The sequence below is a fragment of the Leucoraja erinacea genome, chromosome 8, assembly GCF_028641065.1.
Source record: "Leucoraja erinacea ecotype New England chromosome 8, Leri_hhj_1, whole genome shotgun sequence".
NCBI classification, from domain to species: domain Eukaryota; kingdom Metazoa; phylum Chordata; class Chondrichthyes; order Rajiformes; family Rajidae; genus Leucoraja; species Leucoraja erinaceus.
The window spans coordinates 65,114,175-65,139,295 of record NC_073384.1 but is presented as its reverse complement, the minus strand read 5'-3'; the positions used below and the strand labels follow the sequence as shown (position 1 = coordinate 65,139,295).

At 40.7% G+C, this 25,121-nt stretch overlaps 1 protein-coding gene across 1 annotated transcript in view; it reads right to left on the bottom strand.

Annotated features, from left to right (window-relative positions):
- LOC129699790 (coiled-coil domain-containing protein 85A-like) overlaps window positions 1-25,121 on the bottom strand; it is a 393,552-nt gene that overhangs the window by 76,804 nt on the left and 291,627 nt on the right. Inside the window, exon 4 of the mRNA XM_055639877.1 lies at window positions 22,071-22,265. Coding sequence (XP_055495852.1) covers window positions 22,071-22,265 — 195 coding nt within the window. The remainder of the gene's footprint in view (window positions 1-22,070; window positions 22,266-25,121) is intronic.

Below are 25,121 nucleotides of genomic sequence, written 5' to 3'. Positions count from 1 at the left end.
TTATACTAAGCCAATTAACCTACAATCCTGTCCGTTTTTGGAGTGTGGGAGGAAACCGAAGGTCTCGTAGAAAACCAACGCAGGTCACGGGGAGAACACACAGACTGTAAAGACAGCACCTGTAGTCAGGATCGAACCCGGTTCTCTTGCGCTGTAAGGCAGTAACTCTACCGCTACGCCACCGTGCCGCCCTATTAGTTCTAGAAAAATTATTGCCTGTGAAATACAAAAGATGATTTTGGCTTATTGCTATTCATCCTCAAAAAAAATTTGCGGATGAATAGCAATAAACTTGAAAAGGTTAAATATTTGATGAAACAAGGGACTAGGAAGTCACATCCAATATGAACATCCTGTATTTTCATTACACCAATGGGAATGCACTAGTAGGTGTCATTAATCAAAGACATGCAAATGTTTCCACTTGTTCCTTTCCCTCCATGATACACTACGCATCCAATTAGCTCCAACATGTAGATTTAAAGAGCAAAAATCACCCAGAAAGAAAATATCTCCAGATTGGTAATAAATTATGACTAGAAATAGCTTGGATTAAATTACATCACAGAAGATCCCAGCATAGACAACATATAAAAAATATCAAACAGAGCAATGTATGGTAGTTTAAAGAGCGACAAATGCTGCTATACAACAAATATTTAAACTAACTAAGCATTTCCAAAACTTGCCTGAATCAAGCCTGTCCTGATGTAGTAAATACTTCCTGTTAAACCAACATTAAATACATTGATTTTTTGAAAATCCCCTGATAGTCAATAATATTTGAGGGGCATAAACTTGGAAAACAAATTTAACAGAAAAATGAAGTTTCATTACACAAAGTGACATTTTAGATGCCTGGCAGAGCACTTATTCAATAAAGGGAAACAAATAATAGCCACATCTAGGGGAAAGACCCTCGCAGCAAGGGCAGTTTCCCTACACAGACCAATATATTAAAATCTGGTTATCTATTCAATCACTATTTCAACACAACAGAGATCAGATTTCATTTCATTATCAATTTAAAGTACCGTTCACTTCCTCTGCCTTACACAACCAATATTTGTTGAAGGACTGAGAATATTTTTTTCTATTCAAACAATCAGACCCAATGATAAATGAGTACTTGAAATTTTGTGAGAAAACCTGTGATTAATAAAGAGGTATACTTCTACAACACGTAAATATGTAAGGTGCCCACAGCATAAAATACACCATCTTTTTCAATGGATAGTTAATGTCAAGCACAAGACAATGATTAGACACACAGCCATATTCTTTCTGCATTAGAGCAATCCAGTCTCAGAGGAATCAGCTTGCTTTCCCCGAATAACAGTATTACATCCCACACCAGCTAACAGAATAAAACTTGAAGATTATCAATCCAAATTTAACATTAATTATTTCCAAATTAAGGACACGTTTGTTCAGCAGAATTACATCAATTGGGTAATGTGGTGAGAACAGTCAAACAGCACATTCTGTAATCATAAAATGAGTGAAGGGGGAGAGTTTCAATGTGGCCAGTAAGACTTGATTCAATCTATATCTAAACATGAAAGGATCTAATTGGCACTGCCACTTCGTCTTCAACAAACATTGCTTGTCCATGCTGCTGTTATTGCTTTTTCACCTTGCCGTGACATTTGGGTGGAGAATCCTGTGGAGCTAACTGGCCTCTGCAACCAAGCCCCTGATATTTGTTCATGACACAGAATGTTCCAAATCTGAATTATGAATTGGATTCAAAGAGCAATCATCAGATATATCAGGTTAAGATGATGCTGTGGCCACATACACGGTTATCTTTTCCACAACTGCTTGCACAACCTTCTCATTGTTAGATGAACGTTTTTGTTCAGTAATCATACCTAGGTGTTATTTTTGATGTTTGCAATAAAAATAAAAATTCCATATAAAATATAGTGCTAACATTGAACATAGTACAGTACAGCACAGAAAATGGCCCTTTAAACTGCCATGACAGTGCTGAACATGATGTCAATCTGCATACATATGCTCTACATCCCTCTATTCCCAGCTTTCCATCCAAATGCCCTTTAAACATCGCTGCCATACATGTTCCTACTACCTTCCCCGTCAACTTTCCAATCACTTCCCACTTCACTCTTGTGTAAAAATATCCAATTCTACTCCACGTATCCTTTAACCCATTTGGTTTCATTCTATTAGCTGGGTGCCTCCAGGAATTTCTGATTTTATTACTGACTCATTGGTGTTAGCATCACTTCATTTATTTCATAGTACCCTAATCATCTGTAGGACTAAATAATGTTGGAGGTGGTCATCTAATGTTCTCCACTTAACAGGTAAATTGCCATTTACCTGTTTGTCTTCACCTTAAACGCACAACATGGATGCTAATACCCATGCAGTTGCTAGGGCAGGCAAGTGCTTAGATTTACATTGCATCTCCAAGACAACAACTTCAGAGAGGAAAACGTCCAGATGTCAAAGTTATCTCATCAGCAGGACCAACTCCCCTTTTCTTAGTGATATCCTGGTTCAATTGAATATCATTCTTATCTATTCATTGCTTCAACATTAAAAAAAAGCTTATATTTTGCTTACAAAGCATAAACTACAACTCCTGAACATGTCTTACTTTGTGATTTCAGTCTCCTACTTCCTTCTAATCTTATCCCTTCCCAGGACTTGCTCCCAACCCAAACAATCAATTCTCAGCGGGGATTGGTATTTTTATGGAATTTGTGTTAATGGGATAAGTGAATGGTTCTTGTTCTGGCTAATTCCAGATCTTTTTCCTGACCATTTTTCTGTGATGATGTTGACTCTGTTGATGGTGTTTCTTTGTTTTGGGAATAAAAAAACACTTGGAATAATTTCTCCTTATGTCTTCGAAGATATGCAAGAATAAAAATAAGATCCAAAACGAAGACCAAAGATACCTTGGGACATTTCATCCCGTTAACCACCATCAGATTACCCATCAAATCAAATGCTATTATGGGGTCAACGAAAGGGCGTTCACGTCACGGCGCTATCTCCACCAATCTTTCCACCACCACGCACAAGAAGCACAAGAAGCGACAAGACAGACACCATTGTATGCAGATGCCGAGAAGTGTGTTCAGCTCTGGCTGAACAACTTCTAATCTTGTGTGTGGACTCGATAAGAAGAAGAAGACATGCTATTATAACTGAAATATATCATCCTTCAATGTAACTGCACCTAAATCATCAAATTCACAGTGGTGGCACCTTGACTAAAAGACTGCAGGGTTCGCTGGAGACACTTACCAGCAACATTTTGAGGGCAATTTAAGGATAATTCATGCTAAAAACACCTAAAACATTAAAAAAAAAAGTTAAAGTGTTGCTGACTGTGCTGGTGAATTAATAAGGCAATCATGAAATTGATAGAATATCTTATTAATAAAAGGATCCAGACTTCTTCAATTTATCACGATTTTATTGATTACTCTTGAGGATTTAGTTGTATGGCAAAAATAGTCCTGTTTTTGAAACTCATTAATGTAATTAGGCATTCATAAATTCAAAGGTTTATTTGCTGTTAACTTGCTGAAATGTTCACACATAATTTGCATTATAATTAAAGTACAAAATCATCTTGTTCCTGAAAAATGATGGCTGTAGAGTTTTCAGTAAATGGATTTGGAGTTGGGTTTTATTTAATTCTGTGACACAATTTACATGTCATTCATATTGATGTCGTTTTTAATTCCTTATTAGAAATGGATAGATTTTAAAAAGTAAATATGTGGGAATAGCTAGTAGAGCAAGCAATACCTTCTATGACCACAAGCATTCCTGAACCTTGCCGACTTGCCAGGATCAGCATAGTTTAGCATGGGGTCCACCTGAAAGACACAGGTGTGGGAGCCATGTTATGCATCCAGCGCTCCCACCTCACAAGTGATAGGAAGTGCATTATATGATGAATTCCTGCCAATTATAAATTTGCTTCCTCTCACGATCGACCCATATGACCCATAACATACATTTTGTCAATCTGCTGCTGCTGGCTCAGGTGTCATCTCAGTCCTAAACATCATGCTGCTGGTCTTGTGTGACACAATATAATCACATACAAGGGGGATAGAATAAGCTCCACTCTCATCACAGATGTAAAGAGCTTTAAACCATAACTGCTTGGGCAGTACAGTGGTGCAACAGTAGAGTAGCTGCTTACAGCACCAGAGACCCAGGTTCAATCCTGACTATGGACGCTGTCTGTACAGAGTTTGTATGTTCGCCCTGTGACTGCATTGGTTTTCTCCTGGTGCTCTGGTTCCCTTCCACATTCCAAAGACGAGCAGGTGTGTAGGTTATTTGGCTTTAGTAAGTTGTAAAATTGTCCCTGGTGTGTGTAGGTTAGTCTGCAGGGAGATCGCTGGTCGACAAGGACTTGGACAGTGAAATACAAAATTGTCCTTCAGTCTTTTCAATCCATTGAATGGATGGAATCAGGCCCAGAAGGCAGATTTCTCAATGTAAGAATGGGGGTTTGTTCAACATCAGTGCCCAGTCAAAAAATCATGAGTGTAAAGTTGACAGCACATGCAGAATTTCCAAACTTGATAGCACCTATGTGGAAAAATGCTGTCAGTTCAGCACAAATTATTAACATTTCCCATTAAGTTCAACCGCTCATGTTCACTCACATCAGATCATAGATACTTTGTACTCAATGTCATTGAGTACCAAGATGTATTAACTAATATGAAGGTAGACACAAAATGCTGGAGTAACTCAGAGGGACAGGCAGCATCTCTGGAGTGAAGGAATCGGTGACGTTTCGAGTCAAGACACTTTTTCAGACTGGGGCCTCGACCTGAAACATCACACATTCCTCTCCAGAGATGCTGCCTGTCCTGCTGAGTTACTCCAGCATTTTGTGTCTATCTATGGTTTAAACCAGCATCTGCAGTTCCTTCCTACATAACTCTACCACTGCGTCACTGTGCCACCCAGAATGGGCGAATCACCCTAAAAGGTGAATGGAAGTTCAGAGAGCACTTGTGGCGGAACAAACATCCACATCCTGTTTCAGTGGCAAAAGGGATGAAGTATAAATCCAAAAGAAAATCCTAGCTGCTGCTGAAATAATAAAAATAATAGTGGATGAGCAGCTAGTGTACTCCCACATTTCACTGGAAGTCCTCGTTTCACTGATAGTAGCGTGACTAACACCCTATTTTTTCTATTGTCTGTCTATAAATATTATCGTTGTCATGAATAGTCATGTCTAGCATTGCAATTGGATTTTACATATTTGGCTAAGTTATGTTCAGATTTTTATTGCCTGCTCAGAGACAGATGCTGACCTAGTTTTTGATTTTCAACTCTTAAATTGTTAAGATATTCTTTAAAAATCAAAGAGTTGACAGAAGCTTCAAATTAAGCAATATGTCGATTTGCCAGAGATATTTTTAATTTAGATTCTACTCTTAATTTAGATGAATGAAAAATCATCGCCCGTCGCATCTGGAGCCATGTTCTAATCAACTACAGACTTAAGAGGATAACAAAAGTAGGTCCTTCTGCAGTTGTACAGGGCCCTAGTGAGATCACACCTGGAGTATTGTGTGCAGTTTTGGTCTCAAAATTTGAGGAAGGACATTCTTGCTATTGAGGGAGTGCAGCGTAGGTTCACAAGGTTAATTCCCAGGATGGCGGGACTGTCATATGCTGAGAGAATGGAGTGGCTGAGCTTGTATACTCCGGAATTTAGAAGGATGAGAGGCTCTCTTATTGAAACATATATGATTATTAAGGGATTGGACATGCTAGAGGCAGGAAACATGCTCCCGATGTTGGGGGAGTCCAGAACCAGGGTCCACCGTTTAAGAATAAGGAGTAAGCCGTTTAGAACGGAGACGAGGAAACACTTTCTCATGCAGAGAGTTGTGAGTCTGTGGAATTCTCTGCCTCAGAGGGTGATGGAGGCCAGTACTCTGGAAACTTTCAAGAGAGATCTAGATAGCGCTCTTGAAGGTAGTGGAGTCAGGGGATATGGGGAGAAGGCAGGAACGGGGTGCTGATTGGGGATGATCAGCCATGATTACATCGAATGGCGGTGCTGGCTTGAAGGGCCGTATGGCCTACTCTATTGTCTATTGTCTACTGTCTTGTCTATTCTACACAGAAGAGGGACCTCTTGCAAAGTATGCAGTTAATTATGTCCACCCTAATTTCCACTAAATTGAGATACTTGCTCACAGATAACTGAAGTGGTGTGAATGAGAGACCAGTGGCTGTTCTTGGTTCTTGCTCCTCCAAAATATTCCAAATGGAATTTAAACTGGAGTTGGTTGCATTGGTACTTTTCCAAGGTCAAGATTAATTATCAATATGGATCATGAAAGAAATACAGATATGGAGAATGGTTCAAGAAAATATATTGACATCTCTATTAAGAATAAAAGGTGAACATTGAAGTTACGGGTGAAAGATATTACTTTGAACTTCCATCTGCGGTTTTCTTCAATTATTTAATTTGTGGAGCAAGCCCAATAATCAAAATGACCACTGGTACTAATGTTACAGTATGTGGTTAAATTTCAATTTATTTGATTATTTTGGAACAAAATAACCCTGTGCAAAACCATGCTGATTTTTCCTTGTCAAATTCTGTTTTCCCAAATGGATATATATTTTATTCCCCAGAATCTCCTCCAATAGCTTTACTAAAACAGGTGTTGTGGCTCAGTAGTCAACAGCTCCTGTTTTTTCCATTACATTATCTCAGTTCAGGCACCTCACCAGTGTCCAACAATAATTTATCTATCTCTATCAGGACTCTCGCATTTCTTCTCTAGCTTCTCACAGTATTCTTGGATATAACTAATCAGACCCAGAGATCTTTCTATCTTCAAGCATCTTAGGGCATCCAGCATCTCTTTGACTGTAATATCGACCGTCCTCGGTGCATCACCATTGACTTTCCCAAGTTTCCAAATCTTCTTGTCTTTGTTCATGGTTAAAACAGAGGAGGATTGACACATTGAGGACATTGCCCATATCTTGCCGTTGCACTCATAGATGGCCACTTTGGTTTCTGAAGAACCCTAGTCTTTTTCTAATTGTTCTTGTTGTCATTTTATCCATAATGTATACTATATAATATCTTTATTTTCTTCTTAATCTTATCTGCCAAAGCTATCTTAGGCCTCCCTTTTTGCCCTCTTTCTTAAATAAGCTCCTCAATCCCTTATACTCCTCCGGGGATACACTTGATCCTTGCCTCATTTTTCCTGACTAGAGTCTCAATTTCTCTTGTCATCCAGTGTTCTTACTCCAACCTTCTTTGCCCTTCACTCCAACAGGAACATAGACACCCTGAACTCTTACCATCGCATTTTTAACAGCACCCCACTTTCTAGACACCCCTTTTCCTGCAAACAACCTACTCCAACCAACTCTTGCAAGTTCTTGTCTACCATCAGAGCTCCAATTTAGAACTGCTGAGTTTAGTTTAATTTATCTTGATTTATGTTTTTAAGCACCCTAGATTGATATTTCCCATTTGGAGAGTAGAACCTTTCCCTGGATTCCTGCCTCCTTTTGAGGTTATTCAGGAGAGTGTGGTGAGGGGTAGTTTGGAAGGTGATGGGAGGACATTTAATACCAGATGAAACAGAAGAGATGCTTTGGGCAAACATTTGGATGAAGCCAAAAGATAGCCCTAATATTATAACTCTTTCTTATACTCTTTCTTATTGTATTGTATTGTAATGTATTATAATAATATTATAATATTTCTTCTGCAGTTGTATAGGGCTCTGGCGCGACCACATCTGGAGTATTGTGTACAGTTTTGGTCTCCTATTTTGAGGAAGGACATCCTTGTGATTGAGGCAGTGCAGTGTAGGTTCACGAGTTTGATCCCTGGGATGGCGGGACTTTCATATGAGAAAAGATTGAAAAGACTAGGCTTGTATTCACTGGAGTTTAGAAGGATGAGGGGATATCTTATAGACACATATAAAATTTGAAAAGGACTGGACAAGCTAGATGCAGGAAAAATGTTCCCAGTGTTGGGCCGAGTCCAAAACCAGGGGCCACAGTCTTAGAATAAAGGGGAGGTCATTTAAGACTGAGGTGAGAAAAAACGATTTCACCCAGAGAGTTGTGAATTTGTGGAATTCCCTGCCACAGAGGGCAGTGGAGGCAAAATCACTGGATGGATTTAAGAGAGAGTTAGATAGAGCTCTAGGGGCTAGTGGAATCAAGGGATATGGGGAGAAGGCAGGCACGGGTTATTGATTGGGGACGATCAGCCATGATCACAATGAATGGTGGTGCTGGCTCGAAGGGCCGAATGGCTTCCTCCTGCACCTATTTTCTATGTTTCTATGTTTCCAACTCATACTTTCTACCCGGTGACTGATATAAAAACCCTGAAGACATCTTAACACACCATTTACTGGGGTGGTTGTGGATAGAATGCCACACGCTCGGGCCATGAAGCATCACCAAGGTATCCATGAAATCATCTATAAAATCAAGAAATTGACAAGCTTTTTCATGTCCCTCCTTCCTTCTGCATGTTGTGGAGGCCACAATAAAATCTGGTAAGAGCACGAGGATTCATCTTATCCAAATGAAACTCCATAGATTCCTGGAATGTGGAAGGGGAGGGATTATAATTGGAGGAACAAATTGTAGGCCAGAGTCAAGGGCTCGATGAGTAGATGTTGAGAGATTGCTTGTACCGGTCACAATGTCAGGAATGGATGATGACACCAGGTCATCCAGATAAGATGGATATGAGGTCAATTTATTTTACTCTGAGGATTGTGATTCTTTGTAGTTCTCTGGAGCTGAGGCCCACAGATGGTCAATTAATGGGGACTGAGGCCTTGTGGTTTTATGGAGATCCATCGCCAGTCAGTGGCATGTGTTGGATTTGTATGGTTCCTCAGCTGAAGGCAAAAATCCATGACTAACTGAAGGCCAGGTGCAGCCCCATCTCACCCCCCATTCTATTCCAGAACTCACTATCACTTGTCAGTATTTTAACAGAATTGATATAAAGATTAATATGGTGTTCTTGGGGGAGGGGCCTCGGCATTCTGCCTCCCTATGGCTTAGAAAAATAGAAACATAGAAATTAGGTGCAGGAGTAGGCCATTCGGCCCTTTGAGCCTGCACCGCCATTCAATATGATCATGGCTGATCATCCAACTCAGTATCCCGTACCTGCCTTCTCTCCATACCCCCTGATCCCCGTAGCCACAAGGGCCACATCTAACTCCCTCTTAAATATAGCCAATGAACTGGCCTCAACTACCCTCTGTGGCAGAGAGTTCCAGAGATTCACCACTCTCTGTGTGAAAAAAGTTCTTCTCATCTCGGTTTTAAAGGATTTCCCCCTTATCCTTAAGCTGTGACCCCTTGTCCTGGACTTCCCTAACATCGGGAACAATCTTCCTGCATCTAGCCTGTCCAACCCCTTAAGAATTTTGTAAGTTTCTATAAGGTCCCCTCTCAATCTCCTAAATTCGAGAGAGTATAAACCAAGTCTATCCAGTCTTTCTTCATAAGACAGTCCTGACATCCCAGGAATCAGTCTGGTGAACCGTCTCTGCACTCCCTCTATGGCAATAATGTCCTTCCTCAGATTTGGGGACCAAAACTGTACGCAATACTCCAGGTGTGGTCTCACCAAGACCCTGTACAACTGCAGTAGAACCTCCCTGCCCCTATACTCAAATCCTTTTGCAATGAAAGCTAACATACCATTCGCTTTCTTTACTGCCTGCTGCACCTGCATGCCTACCTTCAATGACTGGTGTACCATGACACCCAGGTCTCGCTGCATCTCCCCCTTTCCCAATCGGCCACCATTTAGATAATAGTCTGCTTTCCCGTTTTTGCCACCAAACTGGATAACCTCACATTTATCCACATTATACTGCATCTGCCAAACATTTGCCCACTCACCCAGCCTATCCAAGTCACCTTGCAGTCCCCTAGCATCCTCCTCACAGCTAACACTGCCCCCCAGTTTAGTGTCATCCGCAAACTTGGAGATATTGCCTTCAATTCCCTCATTCAGATCATTGATATATATTGTAAATAGCTGGGGTCCCAGCACTGAGCCTTGTGGTACCCCACTAGTCACTGCCTGCCATTGTGAAAAGGACCCGTTTACTCCTACTCTTTGCTTCCTGTTTGCCAGCCAGTTCTCTATCCACATCAATACTGAACCCCCAATGCCATGTGCTTTAAGTTTGTATACTAATCTCTTATGTGGGACCTTGTCGAAAGCCTTCTGGAAGTCAAGATACACCACATCCACTGGTTTTCCCCTATCCACGCTACTAGTTACAACCTCAAAACATTCTATAAGATTTGCCAGACATGTTTTACCTTTCGTAATTCCATTCTGACTTTGTCCAATGATTTCACCACTTTCCAAATGTGCTGCTATCCCATCTTTGATAACTTACTCTAGCAGTTTCCCCACTACTGATGTTAGACTAACTGGTCTGTAATTCCCCATTTTCTCTCTCCCTCCCTTCTTAAAAAGTGGGGTTACGTTTGCTACCCGCCAATCTTCAGGAACTACTCCAGAATCTAAAGAGCTTTGAAAGATTATTACTAATGCATCCACTATTTCTGGAGCTACTTCCTTAAGTACTCTAGGATGCAGCCTCTCTGGCCCTGGGGATTTATCGGCCTTTAATCCATTCAATTTACCCAACACAACTTCCCGGCTAACCTGGATTTCACTCAATTCCTCCAACTCCTTTGACCCGCGATCCCCTGCTATTTCCGGCAAATTATTTATGTCTTCCTTAGTGAAGACGGAACCAAAGTAGTTATTCAATTGGTCCGCCATATCCTTGTTCCCCATGATCAACTCACCTGTTTCTGACTGCAAGGGACCTACATTTGTTTTAACTAATCTCTTTCTTTTCACACATTTAAGGCTACACTAGTCACATCTTCCCATCTCCACCCCTTTCCGCCTTCCACAGATACCATTCCCTCCGCAACACCCTGGTTAACATCCCTTCCAACACAAAACACCTCCTCCCCAGGTACCTTCCCCTGCAACCGCAGGAGATGCAACAGCTGTCCCTATACCTCCTCCCTCGATTCTGTCCAGGGACCCCGACAGTCCTTTCAGGTTAGGTAGAGGTTCACTTGCACCTCCTCCAACCTCATCTACTGTATCTGTTGTTCATGATGTGGACTCTTATAAATCGGCGATGATCATAGACTGGGCGATCGTTTCGCTGAACACATTCACTCAGTCTGCCTGGACCTATCTGATCTCCCAGTTGCCAAACACTTTAATTCTCCTTCCCATTCCCACACTGACCTTTCTGTCCTAGGTCTCCTCCATTGTCAGAGTGAGGCTAAACATAAATTTGGAGGAACAGTATCTCAGATTTCGCTTGGGCCGCTTACAGCCCAGTGGTATGAATTTTGATTTCTCTAACTTCAAGTTACCCCAGCATTCTCTCTATTTCCATCCCTCGCCCACTCAAGTCACACCAGCTTCTCGTTTTCATCCAACAAACAGCTAACAATGGCCTGTTTCCTTTGTCATTGTTACTTTTTTGCATATCTTTCATTCGTTGTTCTGAATCTCTCTGCATCATCGTCTATATCTCTAGTTTCTCTTTACCCTGACTAGTCTGAAGAAGGGTCGCGAACCGAAGGGTCAGAGATGCTGACTGTCCCGCTGAGTTACTCCAGCTTTTTGTATCTATCTTTGGTTTAAACCAGCATCTGCAGTTCCTCCCAACACACGTTTAAAGCTCATTTGCTTCTACCTTAATTTCAATATTAATAACTCAATTACCTGCATACTAGCTAATTGCATTGCAATTGTAATATGATTGTTTTATTTTTCAAAACTTAAATAATTACACACAAGCTATTTATATAGCAATGCCACTTACATTCTTGAAGAAATATTGACAGAATGTAGGAAATACAATGCAATGTAATTCATTCCCTCCATAGAGTATGTTGTGGATTAATGGAAATAAGGTAATAGTGGACTCACACAAGAATGTTGACATTTACTCTCCAGATAATGTATTTTAATGATCATGACAAGACACTAATTAGCTTCAATTACTAATATTTAGCTGTAAACAAATGGCCTCCCAAATCACAATATGAAAGAAGAGATACAATGGAAGGATTCTGCCATGGATGACAGACACCATTAGGAACCAATATGGGGCAAATTCATCATTAATGGTGAAATAATCTCAATCATGCTATGCCAGAAGTTATATTGATCCATAAACTCACAAAACCATATGATGATTGTTTCACAGGATACGTAGCATTCCCTTGGTCTACCTGAATTTTAGTTTAGTTTAGTTTAGTTTAGAAATACAGCACAGAAACAGGCCCTTCAGCCCACCGAGTCCACACAGACCAGCAATACCCACACATTAGCACTACCCTACACACACTAGGGATGATTTTACATTTATACCAAGCTAATTAATCTACAAACCCGGTAGACTCAAAATGCTGGAGTAGCTCAGCGGGTGAGGCAGCATCTCTGGAGAGAAGGAATGGGCAACGTTTCGGATCGAGACCCTTCTTCAGACTGATGTCATGGGAGGAGGCAGGACAAAGATAGAATGTTGTCGGAGACAGTAAGACTAGTGGGAGAACTGGGAAGGGGAAGGGGATGGAGAGAGAAAGCAAGGGCTATCTGAAGTTAGAGAAGAATGTTCATACCGCTGGGGTCTAAGCTGCCCAAGCGAAATATGAGGTGCTGTTCCTCCAATTTGCGCTGGGCCTCACTCTGACAATGGAGGAGGCCCAGGACAGAAAGGTCAGATTGGGAATGGGAGGGGGAGTTGAAGTGCTGATCCACCGTGAGATCAGGTAGGTGAAGACACAACCTGCAAACCTGTACGTCTTTGGAGTGTGGGAGGAAACCAAAGATCTCTGAGAAAACCCACGCGGTCACGGGGAGAACACTGTCAGGCAGTAGCTTTACCGCTATGCCACTGTGACGCCCAAAATGTGGTGAGTTGAGATCTATAGCTTGGAAGGAACTAGATTCCTATACAAGGAACATATTGCTGTGGTAAATTGTATTGCCAGTGATTTTTGTTTCACATATGAAAGTGTGAACATGTATATTTTAATAGAATGGGATATGATGCAAGTTCTTGCCTGTGCCATTGAACACCTAAATGAGAAAAGTTTTCATCTCACACGTATTCTGACACCATCTTTATTATCCCTGCATCACTTCAACATTCAGGTTGCTGCCTCATGCACACTGAATCCAGTCGAGATACTGAATACTTTATCACCAAATGATGCACGTGCCGAGGCTTGAAAGAAATGTTATCTGAGGGAAATTACGACTGAACCAAGATGAAACAAATTGCTCCAGATAAACTTAAAAGTGCATTGTAATTATAAAAGTGTAATGTAAGCAGATAGTTATCTCAAAGAGAACTAACAGATCTCCTAAATTGCTTTTTGAAAAAAATTGTTCTTATTCAATCCACACGCTACAAAAGCCCAAGATAGACACAAAAAACTGGAGGGATCCTTAACCCGTCTGATGAAGGGTCTCGATCCGAAACGTCACCCATTCCTTCTCTCCAGATGCTGCCTGTCCCGCTGAGTTACTCCAGCTTTTTGTGTCTATCTTTGGTTTCAACCAGCATCTGCAGTTCCTTCTTACATGTTACAAAAGCCCAACTGGTTGCAGCATTGGACTCCACATGGAGCCCTGTGACAGAGCAGAGAGACGGTTGTGCTGACAGCTGCCATGTCGCAAAGTACCATATGGTTCACTTACCTGGAACTGGTTAAACGCCAGGACAGCACTATTTAGTTCATGGTATTTTTTATTTTAGTTTAGTTTAGAGATAGAGCACGGAATCTTTGCTTTGCTCTTTGGGTCAGATCTTTGCTCTTCGTAACCCAGGTACATATATGTAGGTTAATTGGCTTGGTGTAAGTGTAAATTGTCCCTAGTGTGTGTAGGATGGTGTTAATGTGAGGGGATCGCTGGTCGGCGTGGACTCGGTGGGCCGGAGTGCCTGTTTCCGCACAGTATCTCTAAACTAAACTAAACCCACATAGAGATGATCTTATTTGTCTCCACTCTCCAGTTAAAAATGGCATTTTAAATGTTAGAATACATGCAAACCTCAGTATCACATCTGACCTTACAGTCATGACTGGCATTTTAGAAAAAATAAAATCTGTTCATAAAAGTAATTAAAGCAATTATATCAGATGGATTGAAGCTGAACCTTTATGGAAATCATAAGCAATTAAAATTATTTGATATCATCCCCATTAAGTGAGATCACAAAGTGAGAAAATAATGCAAAGAAATATACCACGGGAAAGTTAACTGGGCAACATATCACCAATACTGTGCCATTCATTTTTTCAACCACTGATACTGCAACTAATAAAGCACTACCCTAAACTAGAGATCATAGCCTCAAAATTAAAGGACGTTCCTTTAGATGAGGAAAAATTGCTTTTGACAGAGGGTAGTGAATCTGTGGCATTCTTTGCCACAGAAGGCTGTGGAGGCCGTAAGTGGATATTTTTAAGGCAGAGATAGATAGATTCTTGATTAGTACGGGTGTCAGAGGTTATGGGGAGAAGGCAGGAGAACAGGATTAGGAGGGAAAGATAGATCAGCCATGAGTGAATGATGGAGTAAACTTGATGGGCCGAATGGCCTAATTCTACTCCTATCACTTATGACCTTATAAACAGATCTCTTAATTTTCATTGATGTAATCTCCATAACAGACTGCACCAATTTACTGAACATAACAAAGGCTCCTTCAGTAGCAATATCAGAGCTCCTGAATAACCGTTCCACCGTTCTGTCATAGCTAATTATATTTTCTAGGTGATGCTAAATAAATAATGCAACAAAATTGGGCAAAGTGGCAAAAATGTACTCAATGAATTGCTGGGAGCAGTTGATTCCTTCAAACATTTTCTTTCATTTGGACCCATATTTCAATCCAATTGTTGCATGGGTAATGAAAAAAATGTAAGAATTTTGTATTAAATAAATATATATTATTTTGTACAAATGTCTTAAATTAGTTTTTCATAACCCATGCACCAAAATTATTTTGTATAATTATTTAATGATATTATCACCAAAAGATGCCATAATTTGGTGAAATCTTATCAAACACAGTGTCTGTAAAATAGAGCAGTAACAAAGCAAATTGAAATTACAGATCAAAGTTCACTTAAGAGATTTCTTTCAAAGAAGATTTTCTGAAAACATTCTGTACTTAAAGCATACTTCTGATCTTTAACTTCTTCTTCAGAATCATGGGCATTGTGTCATGCAAAGCATTATGGTCAAAATAACTGCTTTCTCATGTACCAACCGTACAGTCCAATGTTAATTACTGACCATGAAACACAAAATAATCTCATAATTACAGTGACATCTGGTCTAGCAGTTTGCAATCAGTTTCAAGGTCCTACCAAGTCTGGAATATCAAGGTTGTTACTCAAAATCAACCCACGCTCAGGTAAATTATTAAAGTACTAAAATAATCCTTGCTATGGACGAATAATGTACAACCATTCACACACAGACAGTAGGGTGGCACAGTGGTGCAGCACTAACATTGCTGCCTTAGAGCACCAGAGACCCGCGTTCAATCCTGACTACGGGTGCTGTCTGTATGCAGGGCCGGCCTTAAGCCGATTGGACCGATTGCCCCCAATTGGGCCCCATGCCTAAAGGGGGCCCCGTGTTAGAGTAATCCAAAGCTCCGCTCTAGGATCTTTGCAGTAATCTACTCTCGGCTCGGATGGATCTACCCCGGGTGGAGGAAGGAGAGGTGGAGGAGGAAGAAAGGGGTAGACGGGGAGGGAGGTGTGAGGGGGAATGGAGAATGGGGAGAGGGGTGGTCCCTCACGGTCCAAGGGCAGCGCTCCTGCCCCTCCAGTCACCGTGCTTCACGCACACAGCCTTGGCTCCACCCCTCTCTCCCCCTCCAGGGAGACGCGGTGAACAATACAGGGAGGGCCGGGCTGGACCGGGATTTGGAGCAACGTTTACAAACCTCGGCCTCAGCTCACACGTGTTCGCCCAGACCCTGGCATCCGCTCCCGCTGCCGGCCCTCTCCCTCCCTTCTCCTCTTCCCTTCCCTCCCTCCCTTCCCTTCCTCCCTTCTCTCCTTCCCTTCTCTCCTTCCCTCTATCTCGTTCCCTTCGCTCTCTTTTCCCTTCTCTCCTTCCCTCCCTCCCCTTTCTCTCCTTCCCTCCCTCCCTTCTCTCATTCCTCTCTTCTTTCCCTTCTTTCTTCCCTCCCTCCCTTCTTTCTCTCCTTCCTCTCTCTCTTTGCTTTCTCTCCTTCCCTCCCTCCCTTCTTTCTCTACTTCCCTCACTCCCTTCTCTTCTTCCTCCCCTCTCTCCCTCCCTCCCTTCTCTCCTTCTCTCCCACACACATCAGAGCTCCTGAATAACTGTTCCACCGTTCTGTCATAGCTAATTATATTTTCTAGGAGTTTAATGCTAAATAAATAATGCAACAAAATTGGGCAAAATGGCAAAAATGTACTCAATGAATTGCTGGGAGCAGTTGATTCCTTCAAACATTTTCTTTAATCTCTGGACCCATATTTCAATCCAATTGTTGCAGGGATATGATTAAAAAAAAGTAAGAATTTTGTATTAAATAAATATACAATATTATTTTGTACAAAAGTCTTAAATTATTTTCTCATAACACACATAATGCACAGACAACTAACACACACACATCACGCACAGACAACTAACATACATACACACAAACAACTAAGTTAGGATGCGATAGAAGTTCAAAGGGTAGGATGGGGCTGAAGCACAAAATTTAATGCCTGAACTGGTTTTTCGCCAAGAGTTATTGATTTGCCAGGATCTAGTTAATTAAATTACTTTTTTTTCCATTTCACGGTCACTAAAACAAGTGGTATTGTAATTATGTACTTTTCAGAGGTGATCTCTACATTTTGTTTGTTACTTGTAGGCTTACAAGTATGCAATTTTATATTAAAATGTAGCTTAGATCTGTTTGGTCCATTAACTCACAGGCACTTTTTAAGCGCACATTTTGATTACTTTCCATTCTACCATAGAGATATGAAGTCTATAATAAACTTTATTTGTATTTCTATGAATCTACAGACCTTTCTGGGAACCTGGGTCTCACCAAAATTGTTCCCAATTGGGCCCCGCACCTCCTAAGGCCGGCCCTGTCTGTATGGAGTTAGTACCAATTTCATGCATGGAAATCGCTGACAATCTATCGACAAGAAGATAGTCTATTATACAAATATTTTTCTATTACCAGAAATTCCTTAATTTCATCTCCTCCTTTCCTCTGCTCTCTCCCTAACCAAAAATAAGCAGAGTTCCTGAAATGTTTTGTCCCTCAGACTATTATAGCTATTCCCTGACCTGGCTCATATTATGTTCGAAATCATATCATGGTTGGCCTATGATCTATCCCTGTATCAATTGTCTTTTTCTGGTTTCCTTCCCAATTACTCTGGCCTAAACCCTGGATATTATTCCCACTTATCAACTGTTTACCCAAATGTTTTGCATGTCTCCATTGCCAACTATCATATCCTCAGGAATTGTCTCTTGCTTTTTCAAGACTATCATCACTGCTAACTCATAAAACTTATTCTCAGCTCAAATCCCCATGCAAAATACATCACTAAATCTTCAACTCTCTTATGTCCTTGGCTAACTCGGTGTTATCTAACTTTATGTTCATTATTCCTCAAACTCTGTGCCTAAATCATGTTTAAATCCCTTAAGCAAATATTAACATCACTGAACACACCTTCTATGACTGTCAAAAGGCAGCAGAAAGGTTGAGAAGGATGAAGAGAGTTAAGTCACCATTTGAACACGTCAACTTCTCATAATACCCTGCTGTTCAACTTGGCAAAAATGCCTCATGAGGTCCCAACCTCAACTATTCAATCATTACCAGTGCACATCAGTTGCGGCTCTTTTTTTCCTTCTGGACCTCTTCCAAGATTCTAGACCTTTCATTTATCTAAAAAATATTCCATCATTAATGATGGCATCCCAGACACAGAGCCATTACTCCTAATCAGCAATATCTCATGACCGCATCTAGCTCTGGTTTGTCACATGCTTGACCAAAGTTATATTTTTTTGGTTAACCATTAGCTAACCAAAGTTATCTTCATTGCCAACCATAAACTAGAGATCTTTACCATTAATTCCACCTCTGTGTACATTTTGGTTCCAGCTAGGCTGTATGTAGCTCTATGGATCCATTGGAATTCAAGCTCAGCTTCTGACTCAATAGCTACCTCTGTAATAACCCCCATTTTAATCTGTGTCTTAATTGCAGAAACACCCATACAGCCTTCAATAATCATGACAAATTCACTACTCCTCTGGTCTATCTCTCAGTCCCAGGCTCCATAGTTTCAGCTCTCCCAAATCTTTACTGCTCAAGATCTGTCCTACACTGTTCCATTCTCCTTATAAAAGTATTTGTGAGATTTGGCAGTTTTCAGATAGTTGAATGAAAGAATGAAAGGATGATATTTTATTGTTGAACAACTAAAACTGGGATGTAACTGAAATAATACTATGGTAAAAAAAACAATTCTAAATCTAGTCCCTAAAGAAAACTCGAAGTAGGAATTTAATTTGATTGTCTTGTGCATCGAAGCTTTGCATTGAGGAGAGCAAGATAACATTTTGCACTATGTTAAAAGTCTGTAGAGCAAGACTGAGACAAAATCAATTTATGTGACATTAATATTCACAGTTTCAATCTTTGGCCATGCAGGACGAACATCATGTACATTTATGGATCCACATGTCAGTTCCTGACAGTATACAGTGGCTTATGTAATACATGGAAATGAACAGCATTACAATGCCACATCAGAACTGCAGTATCTCTGCAATATTTCCAAATGTCGCATACACATTGGTGAATGCCTACTTTAAGATTCATTGAATGATCTCACTCAGAAAAATTGTCTGATTATTCTACTCAACACAAATTTTCACTTTGCAGCTGATGTTCAATATAAACAAATACAGTGACTTTGATTAAGGCCACTCACAGGTTTTTCCACATCATTATGTATGATTTAGAATTATTACTTTCTCAGTTTAAAGAAAAAGTGTAATGTATTGATAGCCTTTTATTTGTTTCAGAAGTGGGGAACGAGATAAGAACACTTACACGTACTACACTGGTATGAATCCACTTCATTATATTTCCATTGACATCCTTACAGGAGGTAAATTTAATTTTTTTAAACACTCTGGCTTTAAGGGCCTGTCCCACTCTGGCGACCTTAAGTGACTTTAAAAAAATCTAGGTCACGGTGACCTTCGACCTCCTACGACCTTCCACGACTATGTGTACGACCTCTTACGAATATGTTGAAGACCTCCCTGTACTATGAAGAAGACCTCCTTCGACTATGTTGAAGACTGGCTTCGACCATGTACGTTGTACTCGAGGATGGTCTGTGGCAAATTGGTCCGTGAATGAGCATGACTCCCTTCCACCTCAGAGTACCACACTGAAAACCAACAACGACCAGTGACGAGTGTCTACAGCTCAAATGATCACCTGATAAAATCATGTCAAGCCTGCATTTTTTTCTCACTAAAAAATGCCTCCCAGGTTTTTTGTAAATCATTCTAAACCATGCAAGCAATGAAGGAACTAGTTTGGAGGATGTTAGTAACATTACAACTATTGCTGTTTGCAGCAGCCCTTTTGCTTCAGCACCCTTTTAAGAAAGGCAGAAGGGGAAGAGCAAGGGTGAAAAGGAAGAGGTCTCAATGGGTGAATGGAGATGATGTGATGGACTGTCCCAGTACACCAGATGACTGGAAGAGAGTGACGCTGGGCTTTGACAAATGATGGAACTTGAAGCACACATGTGGGGCAGTGGATGGCAAGCATGCCATTCTTGCCCCTGTCCCTGTACCCCTCATTTCCCTTTTCATACAGGATGCCATTCTGTTGGAACCATCCCTCCTGCTGCCTGGTGAAGGTGTAGGGCATAACCTTCCTCCAGCCCTCCCTCACCACCAATGGTGCATCTGCCTCTGATGCTGTGTCAGACACAGGCGAAAGGGGCTGCTTTGCTGCCTTCAAATGAGGCAGTGAAGGATGGGGACATATACTTCCACCCTGCAGGGTCTCATGCAGGGCAACCTCCTCCTACACTATCACCTCCTGTGGCATCAATTCCTGCCACTCCTCCTCCCGGGTGGGCAACACCTGCATGGCAGGTTTTTTTTAGGGTTGTGCCCTCCCCCTGCACTGCTGCCTTTTTGGTGCCATCTCTAAAACACAAGTCTCCTCTCCAAACAAACTCACCAGCATTGAATGAACATGCCTTGGAGTGAAAGAGGTGACGTTCTGCTGTTTAAATCACCTTTTTTTCCACTGACCTTTTTTTCACCCCGGAGCTATTACCTTCGACTACCTACGACTAGCATCACGACCTACTACGACCAGCTTCGACTAGACCTACGACTAAAAATATATCGATTTTTCCCACGGTGACCTATTTTTAGTCGTGCTCAATTTTGAACATTTTGAAAAATACGCCGCGACTAGCTGAAGCCTCGACTACGCGGAGACCGCTCTCAACCATGAAGGAGAGTGACGAAGACCTCCTACCTCGTGGCGACCTTGCCGAGACTTTGGGTCGCGGGCAAACTCGCCAGAGGTCGCGGTGGAGGTCGCCCAAGTGGGACAGAGTCTTTAGTCAAAGCTAACCAAAATTACATCTGTCGCTCTTCAGGTGAGCTGTTTCTTCCCTTATAGTTCCAATAAACCCAAAGAAATGTGTGACAAACTGCTCCATAATGTGCGCCTTCTTTTCCTGCCTTCCAAGAAAATGACATGCAAGTCATTGCAATGCATTTGTGGGCACTGCTTGATTTTGGCAACTTTATAGCATTGCCCCAATCTGTATGGTAATGAGTGGAATTCTGTAATTCACTGGAATTTTACATTGGTCATCATTTTAAAATAATATAATCCAAAACCGATCATTATCAAGTCAAATGAACAAGAAATCCAACACGAACAACTGAACATGAAAAAAACTTTGTTACCACAGAATGGTGAAAATGTAGATCTTGCTAACACTAAGATTAGTTGATGTAAGTAGTGCAGATGCATTTAAGGGGATGTATAAGCAATCAAAAAAAGGATTAACTTGACACCATCCCATTACCAATTAGCGAACACCTTTGCTCAGTCTGCCTGGACCTACCTGATCTCCCGGTTGCCAAACACTTTAATTCCCCTTACCATTCCCACACTGACCTTTCTGCCCTGGGCCAAATTGGAGCAACACCTCATGTTTCGCTTGGGCAGCTTACAACCCAGTGGTATGATCATTGATTTCTCTAACTTCAAGTAACCCTTCCATCCCCTCTCTCTCCATCCCTCCCCCACCCAACTAACTTCAAAGTCGTTTTGTTGAGTCTCATTGTCTGCAACTCATTTTCACCTAGCCCACAGCTAACAATGGCCTGCTTTCTTTCTCAGTTTTTCTTTTTTGCATATCTTTCATTCATTTGTTCTCTATATCACCATCTATATCTCTTGGTTCTCTTTCCCCTGACTTTCAGTCTAAAGAAGGCTCTCGGACCGAAACGTCACCTATTCCTTTTCTCCAGAGATGCTGTCTGACCCGCTGAGTTACTCCAGCTTTTTGTGTCTATCTACAACTTAGATTTTACTGTCTATAGTCTCCTGTATTATTCCAATGAGACCCAATGCATTCTTGAAGATCAACACCTTATCTTGTGTCTGAGCATGATGCAGTCTTCTGGACAACATCAACTTCTCCAGGGATAGGTAGATCACTGTTTTTGTATCGGCATTGGCCATTTCTACCTGTCATCAATTTGTTTGCAATTTTATTTTAATTTTCTATGAGTATAGATTGGGCGGCTGAGCATGTTTATATTAGTCACATTAATCACAAGAAACTTAATGTATTTCCCCAATTAAAGCATTTGGACTCACCCTATCAGGGATATTCATTTTGTTGTCACTATCTCTCTCCATTGTCACTCCAACTGAAAACGAACTTGTTTTTCTCTCTTTCCCAGTTCTCATGAAGGATTCTGGACCTGAAACGTTAGCTACATCTTGTTCCAGAGATGCTGCATCAGTGTTGTCTTTGCATTTTGTTTTTATTATTGATTTACACTGATGGACCTGGATGAGAAAAGATGGAACAAGATTGACAGGTTGGAATGTTTGATTACTTGCATCCTATGAAATTCTATGTAATTATGAACAGCAAAATTACTCAAAGAATGGTTAGTTCAGTACAGTTTCATCATCATTTATGTTGATAACATGAACTAGCAAACATTAGTTGGTCAGGTTCATTCTGATGTGGAATGACCCTCACCCAGCTACAACAACCATTAGTCTGGCTGAAAATCTGCCAAATATTTTGCACCCTGCACAAACCTTTCCTGTGCAACGTTTGATGGAACACATGAAGGAGATGAAAATATGACTATTTATTCCCTTTCGCCTGACTTGTCTTGAATCGGCAAATGTGAAATGCTGCAATTCAAATTTGAGGATTTAAAAGGTTGTGTCATTCCTCTAGTGAATTGGAATTTGTTTGGTCAACACCAGCACTGATTTCTGTCCTTCCAATCGATCATAACATAGTGGAAGTGTTTATTTAGATCTGGCTTGTCTCTCACAAATCCTTTCCCATCAGAGCATAGTCTATTCATCAACAGGCTTTTGACTAGTTCAGTCATTTAAAGCCAGCAGTCGGAGACCGCTTTAACAATCATTATACATCATTACAGAAATTGAACCAGGAAAGCAAAAACATTTTCATTAAACATTTTGTCTATTCATTAAACAGCTGGTATCTTTTTTATTTTTTATTAAAAATTAAATACTAGCTTCAATTTCCATTGTGTTTATGGTTGGCTAATGAATGATCTAAGTGTTATTATAAATAGGCATTATTTGCAGGGATTTAAATTGATATATTTTACAGGTCCAGTTTATTTAGCACACAGTCTGAACTCTGCACGGTTACACTGCATTCACTTTATGCAAGTGTATGTAAACCAGAATTGCAATTATATGAAACATGCAGCACATTTCAGAATCCCAAAGCCACTGACAGATTTCCAAATACAATTACTGTTGCAAAATAGATTATTGTACCAGTCGGTTTACATATAAGAAAGTCTAAAAAACAGCAAATGATTGAACAAATAGAGAATGGGCCAGATTTTGCATTAGCAGGCATCTGTTGTCGATCTCCTGGTTTAATTCTCCTTCCCATTCCTACACAAACCTTTCTCTCCTCGGTCTCCTCCATTGTCAGAGTGAGGCTAAATGCAAATTGGAGGAACAGCATCTCATATTTTGCTTGGGCAGCTTCCAGCCCAGTGGTATGAATATTGATTTCTCTCAGTTCAGGTAGCCCCGGCATTCCCTCTCTCTCTATCCCTCTCCCACCTAAGTCGCACTATCTTATCTTTTACACCCTACAAAAAGCTAATGGCTCGTTTATTTTATCGTCATTACTTTATTGCATATCTTTCATTCATTGTTCTTTATCTCTCCATATCATCGCCTATATCTCTCGTTTCCCTTAACCCTAACTAGTCTAAAGAAGAGTCTCGACCCAAAACGACACCCATTCCTTCTCTCCAGAGGTGCTGCCTGTCCCGCTGAGTTACTCCAGCTTTTTGTGTCTATCTTCGGCATCTGTTGTTAGTTAGACTTGCCCTTGCATTGTGCAGTCCTACAAAAGCAATGTCCTTTGTTACTGGCAGTATGAGCTGATAATGATTCAACAGGTCACAGCAGGTACCAGGACACCAAATGAAAATGTCCACAACAAATACGATTGAAAGAGTGAGAAATAGAGTTGACGACTGGAGAAGAAAAACAAAGTGGTTGAATTCACCTAGAAATTAGTTATTGAAGAGAAATAAAATGAAAGATTGGAATAATAGAGAGCAAAATAAAGACAGAAGGGAAACAGGAAAAAAGATATAAAATTGACATTGTTTTAAAAAACAACAAATATTCAAAACAATTATTCATGATCACTGATTAGGAACACTAATTGGTGGTAATTGATATTTTTCATGCAATAAAATAACACATAATGTTAGTTACTAGTCCTAAGCAACTGCAAGAAGCTTAGTTCATTCCCACCACATCAAACAACTTAATGATATACAAAAGATAGACACATATTGTTGGAGTAACTCAGCGGAACAGGCAGCACCTCTGGATAGAAGGAATGGGGTGATGTTTCAGGTTGAGACCCTCCTTCATACAATCTGTCTATCCAGTTTGAAGAAGGATTCCAACCCGAAACGTCAACTAATCTTTTTATCTGGAGGTGCTGCCTCACCCACAGAAGTACTCCAAATTTTTGTGCCTATATTCAAGATATTCAATGCATATCAATGGTGAACATCTAGCAAATTGCTACTTTTGTAGGTTTAAGCTTGGAGCAGTACAATTTTGTGATGACCTCCAGACAACGGCACCTAAAATATATCTCCTACATGTCCGAAGCTGCTGAACCATTTACACATAAATAATAACAAACAATAAACCACTGCCTTAAATGTTATGGCCACAAGCACCTGCAATGTTTGGCAATCCTTCAAATCATTCAGCAATCTTCTCTTCAACGCTGAAGAAGTTCAACTCCAGTCCTGAAAAAGTCAATGCCCCGGACTGTACAGCCTCAATTCCATGACATATTTATTCCAGCACATCTCTGGGTTCTGACTCTTAGAGCTACTTGTTACACAATGTAATTTCAGTTTGGAATTTCAAATCTCAGCATATTGCTCCTCCCAGTTACAGATTACATAATTCCAGCACAGGGCTGACTCTTAGAGCTACTTGTTAACAATGTAATTTCAGTGAATTTCTATATTGCTCCTCCAGTTACAGATTACCCCCAATCTCAGTTTAACCCCACCACCACCACACACCACACCCCCAATTCTTGGGTACTCTCATGGATATTGAAATATTAGAAGTAACAGCTACTGGCATGAA